The following is a 6,555-nucleotide window of genomic DNA, read 5'->3' on the forward strand; positions in this document are numbered from 1 at the left end:
TAGTTTATTGAACATGAACTATGGTGAAACTATTTAACAGGAAACCTAATCTTGATTCTTGGACAACAAAGATACCTGAAGCTAATTACTATAAAAGAGTAGCCTATAAAGGTTGGTCTATGATGTGGGGTTTTCCGGCACCATAATCGGTGCCGCCTTCATTAAACCCATAAAATAATTTAAAAATTAAAGCAATGCAATGACACAAATTGACAAATCATCTGTAGAATCAAACCCCTCAATAAAACAACGATCAATGTGTCACCATCAACACCCACAACAAGAAATTATAAGAGAACCCTAGAAGAAAAGAGCAGAGAAATTATCATTCACATGGTCTCTCATGATATATTTTGAAAGAGGGAAATTGAATTCTTGACGGTAAAAAATGAATATTCGATGTTCCAATGGAAGAACACGATCAAATCTCTCAGAGTTTGCAAAATATGAATCCTTATATCGACGTTTCTACAAATCCATTCTTGTCATCTGATGGCAACAAAAGCTGAGATGTTTTTAAAGATAGAACATTAACAAGTTTCCTATACAAACAATCCTTAAAAACCCTGACAAAAGCCTCATTTTTTTTTACCATGATTGTTACCATTCCTCTCTTTCCTCTTCACATATAGCGAGTCCGCCAAAACCTGTAGATATATGGTTATTAAAAGAGAAAGTGAAAAATGATTTTAAAAGAAACCCTAACAGAGAATATGTGTGAAGACATCATGTGGTTTGGATTTCGATTATGTGGTTGAAACCCTTATACCAGATGACTTCATGTCTCAACATGGCTTTGGATTTTGATTCTTGGGTTTCAAACTGCACCCGACCTAATCTTCTAGACTTGTTGGTCCTGTGAGTCGAGGAGATTTCGCTGGTGGATTTCACATCAGTTAGAATGGAATTGAGGGTGTGGAATTGAAACTTGCATACATTGCATAGAATTACGAAGGGAAGTGAAGAGTGGGATGCACTTATGGAGCCTAGAAGATCGTGGGTCTGGGGAAGCTGAATACTGCTTTATACCTTGTACATTAAGCAAATATAGATGTATCTCTTAAATTTCAACACGTAAACGTTATCCATGCTTATATATGGTATATATACACATACACAAATACACATATGTACATTCAAGAAAGATCATGCGAGAAATTAACCAGCTTGTGAGAAGACAAGAAGTTTCAATATCATATATGATTACACTTCTTTAGGTGTGTTTAATCATATATAATTAAATGTCTATTTGTTGTCAATGTAACTTGTGTTTAATACATGTTGAATTGGGTTAGTTCAAATCATTTATGTTTTTACTAATGTAGGGGAAAATCAAATAGAAACCATCTAAAAATTGAAAGCTATAAAAGTCACTTTGTATGTATTTTTTTATAGTTAAAACAAGACATGTGAACAAACAATGTTCATATAGTGTTGTTTCATGAATGAAACGTCAAACAATATTTTACGTGTGAAAAAACACATAAATGAGTTTATACATGAAACGACATGTTCATACTCACATATAAGAATAAAACAACTGAAACAGTATAAATCACTGCTTAAAAATCGAATCCATTGGATGGTTTGGGTTGATTTCAAGGGTTTGGGTTTCACATGTGCTGTTTCATCTACAAAACATACATGAAACTTTTCACGGTTTATATTTTTTGTTATAGTGGAATGTAGCAATATAGGGGATAAAATGTTGTAATAACAGAATAAATAGAAACAACATCAATCAAAACAACTAAGCAAGTGATACCAAATTTCTAGCAGAGTTCGGTGTATCATACCTACTCTGTTGGGTCAATTGCAGTTGGAGAACCAATTCACTATATTTTGAACAAAGCAGAATACATTAGGAATAATGAGTTATCTATATAAGATGTCATCTCACAAGATAGCTAGCATGCACACCCCTAGATTAGATCCTACAAGACCCTCTCGTATAGTTGTATAAAATATATGAAACCTTCTAGTTTCTAGATCTTGCGGAATCACAAGCAAAATAGAAACAAAATTGGCGAGTGGTTACTTGGATGACTTCAATGAACGAACCATAACAACAAGAAATCAAAGATAATTTCAGATATGAAGTGATGTATCCCTGACACATGCTTTCATACGTAATAATTTAGCACTAGGAAAATGTCGACGAAAATGAGCCGTTGGTAATCGGTCGATATACAGTTTTTCCGAACGGAAATACAGACAGGCAAGTCCATAGGTATTGTCATGTTTTCAGTATAGTGACATCCACACACAAAAAGGAGGAACTTTATTCACAAAAATTGAAACCGCAATCATAAATTTTGATTAATAAACACTCAAAACTTTTAAAGCTAATCCTCCCCATAATTTCCCTCTCAAAATCTTGATACAAAGGTGGAGATGGAAGAGTTGTATTTATACTAAAACCGTATACCGATCCCAACTTGTATGAATGCTAAAAATATGAATTTTTGGATCCATCACTTGGCACAACCGTACGAGGTTATTCCCTATTTTCTGTTTTAACTGCAACATTGATAGTGTTTCACATTTTGTTGTACATTTTGTTGTTCCAAATCACGCTTTTCTAATATTTCTCATGTTCTCATTGCCGAACCAGTAACCTCTAGTAACTGATTCGAAATCATTATTGAAGTTAGACATCAGGAGATGGATATTGATATATGTATACAAAAATGATTTATGTGGAGTATACGTAAGAAATGGTTGTAGGTGAAGTGAGTCGATCATTAGATGTTGTAAAATTTAGAAAAGCCCTCATTGCTGAACTATTGTATTTAATATTTTGCATTCATTAAATAAAAAAACAGCAACAGAGAAAACAAAACAGAAAAAGTCAATGCCTTAAGTTCATATATCCCTATCTTTTTGTTAGTCTATTTAAAGCCAAGGCCATACGATTGCAGTGTTCATCAGAGGAAAAGACCAAGGTCGAAGGAAAGAGAACTAAACCAGTTCAATATCCAGGTAGCCTTACTAATCCTTAAGTACCTGTTGCTTCTTATTCCATATAGTTCTAAAGGCTTTCTTTATCTGGCAGAATCCGGAAAGGCAACTATATATAATACTCTCTAACCTTTTATATTATGGGCACTATCTTTCCTATACTATATATTTCAGGGGAAAAATAACAACCGATGGCAAGTATACCTGCTGATCATGAAGAGACTGCAGATATCATCTACGACAAGATTCAAATTCTTGTTGTTGAAGAGAAGAAAAGACGAAAGCATGTCCATCAGTTTTCTCCATCCATTTACAGAGTTCCAAACATCCTTCGTGAAGTCGAGTCAAAATCTTATAGCCCTCGTATCGTCTCAATTGGACCTTTCCATAAAGACGACCAAAAAACGAAAGAAGCTGAAGTTCACAAAGTGACGTATCTGCTTAATCTTTTTCGTCGTTTAAGATCCCCACAGGATCAAACAATGAAAGAATGTGTCAACAGGGTGCTTGCTCAAATAGACCAAATCAAGGCATGTTACGGAGGGGAGATGGAGACCTATGATGACCATGAATTTGCAAAAATAATGGTTATCGATAGTTGTTTCATACTGGAACTTGTTTACAGGTCAAACGTGAACGAGTATGAGGGTCATTCATTTTTTGACGACAACTTGCTCACCCTTTATGCTAAGCATGACTTAGTCCTGTTAGAAAATCAAATCCCTTTCTTTGTTCTTGAAAACATCTTTGAGTGTACAATTAGGAAATTTAGACCCAGTGCCTCTCTTACTAAGCTTATCCTGTCGTTTTTAACAGAAATTAACCCTTTCGGGAAAGAGCTAGTGCTCAAGWATGAAGGTGCTCATACGAATTATGATCATATCCTCGGGCTTTTGCAGAAATGTTACCAGCCTTCAAATGCTATGCTATCAGAGATTTCAAAAATATCAAACTCGGGTGCAAAACTTYCAAATGCAATAACATCGTACYCGGTTKCAGAACTGTCTAGGGCAGGGGTGAAGTTTAAGCCTYATGTAGATGCAAATTGGCAACTGGCAATGGAATTCAAACCATCTAGGGTTCCATGCTATATCTGGTCTTGGGGTAAGCCTACTTTCAGAATGCCTCTCCTTCAAATYGAAGATTATACTGAATCAGTTTTAAGAAACCTTATTGCATACGAGCAGTGCTCTCCTGCGATTCCTAATTACATTACATCATATGCTTTTGCCATGGAAAGGATATTAGATACTAAAGAGGACGTCCTCAAGGTAATAGACTCAGAAGTAGTTGTAAACAACTTGGGTTCTAGCAAACAAGCTTCGAAAATGATCAACAGTATATGCAAAGAAGTTACGGTAAGCGAATTCTCTTACACTAAAGAATGGGGACAACTGAAAACCTATTACGATGGCTATTGGCCTAAAAATGTTGCATGGTTGAGGCGTACATATTTCAGTACTCCTTGGAGCTTCATAGCCCTASTTGCTGCTTTCGTCCTCTTTGGTCTTACTGTGGCTCAAACCTACTACACTATCCGCCCTGCATGATATCATTTTGCGTCTATTGAGGAAGCTACCAATAAACATTTGGCTGTTTGTTTGTATATACTATTTTTCTTGTACATATCTTCTTATTTCCTTCGTAATATAAATCATTCCTTGCTGGTAGAGAATATAGCACAATATACGTGGTTGAAATTGCTAATCTTACTCTGAACGCTAATCAGATAGGAACTCATGGTAACCGATTATAAACAGCAATTAATCAGGTAAGATTACATAATCTTATATACCCGGTTGTTTTAATGTAACCTGTAAGATTACTTCATCAAGGGTCCCACCCGTCAAATATGATCAATTACTTTTATTAGTTTGATAAATAAGAACAAGGTAAGATTGCATATTTCTTATCTGGTTCTTTGTTAACAACTGAGTAAGATTTATATATATTTTTAACTGTGTACATACTCAGAAGAAATGTTCATAAAGCTACGTGCTTTCCACAATTGCTAAGGGGTTGTTTGGTAATGTCTAAATGGACTTATATGTGTATATATATATATCATTTATTAATTATGCCAATGGCTTAATTGATCAGCCAAAAAAAGTCATATGGAATTACCGATTTATCTAGCCCTTTATTCCATACTTGCCCTCCTCGCTTTTCAAGTCTTGTCTTCTATTCTATGTTACTTCTTGTATATGTATGCATGTATGTGTAGATATAGACTTAGGATACATATGAAAAAGAAACTTTGGTGAGAAGTAGTGAAAGTAGCTCTATGTTGTCACTGCAACAAAAGTAGGTTTATAGGATACAACTAATTTCTAAGCATTTTAATAAACCACTTCATAGGATTTAATTTATAGGACCAAAATTAAAGCATCATATCTAAATATCAGGAGGCTTGTACCAATGAACCGGAGATTATTTTGTTTATATGTATCTAGATTTCGCTTTTAATACTTTTCTCCCTATTCCCCATTTTTTTTCACTTCCCATTAATTTTTAAAGTTCATTTTTGTCGTGTTTTTACAACAATAAATTTTTATTTGAAAATAAAATTAACAGCACAATTAATATTTGCATAACTTATTATTTTAAGAAGACCCTATAATAATACTTGAAAACTTATTATTTTTGTTATGTATATAATTTCGTCAAACATGTTTATTCGGTAAAGGCGCATTTCATCATCACCAAAATTCCAATTTTATATCAATTTTCACACAATTCTACACCAATTGATGTAGGTGAAATGTACAACAAATTTGGTATTTAATATTTATGCAAGTTTGATGTTTATATAATTTTAGTTTATTTGATTACGAATGCTATTTTAGTTAAAATATTTAATAATATTATATAATAAATTATACTTATATTAGTTCATATATGATATGTATGTATAAATAATAAAACATAAAAATTGACACACACACACACACACACACATATATATATATATATATACATATGTGTGTGTATTATGATTCAAGAAAAAAATACATAACCAAAGATGAAATTTGACTAACACATAATAGAAATTTAATTGTCAATATATATCATTTGTTCAAATGTGTTATAAAATTATTATAACAAAATTTATGCATAGAATTTGTATAAATTAATAAAAGTAAGGATATTATTGAAAAGGTATATAAGTTATGAATATGAAATATACTTTTTATAATTTATTTGATGCAAAAGTTAATATAATGCATCATTGGAATTGAATTAATACAGTTTACACAAAGTTTTACACCATTTTGTTGGGAAAAAATTGTGTAAATGATTGGATATGGACTAACACCATTTGAACAGTTTACAAACCCTAAAATATTTTTATGGTTTTTTCCAATTGGGGCATGTTTTAATGTTTTCGCTCAGGACATCAAAAAGTTTTGGGTCGGCCCTGCTACACGTCCCAACACTACAAAAATGCAGACTATCAGCGACGGAAAAATCCCTCGCAAATCCGTCGCTGAAAGTCAATCCGTCGCTGATCCGTCGCTGATACTCCGTCGATCAATTAGTCGTAGGTAATGCTATCAGCGACGGATCAGCGACGGATATCAGCGACGGATTTGC

The 6,555-nt window shown here is 33.4% G+C and overlaps 1 protein-coding gene across 1 annotated transcript; it reads left to right on the plus strand.

The window, feature by feature from the left end:
* The first annotated feature begins 3,152 nt into the window (after positions 1-3,152).
* Positions 3,153-4,511, plus strand: LOC112505951 (UPF0481 protein At3g47200-like). Its single transcript, XM_025109986.1, has one exon. The coding sequence runs from the start codon at positions 3,153-3,155 to the stop codon at positions 4,509-4,511; it is 1,359 nt and encodes a 452-aa protein (XP_024965754.1).
* Positions 4,512-6,555: the final 2,044 nt, after the last annotated feature.

The sequence above is a fragment of the Cynara cardunculus genome (genome assembly GCF_001531365.2).
Source record: "Cynara cardunculus var. scolymus isolate 2C chromosome LG 2, CcrdV1, whole genome shotgun sequence".
NCBI lineage: Eukaryota > Viridiplantae > Streptophyta > Magnoliopsida > Asterales > Asteraceae > Cynara > Cynara cardunculus.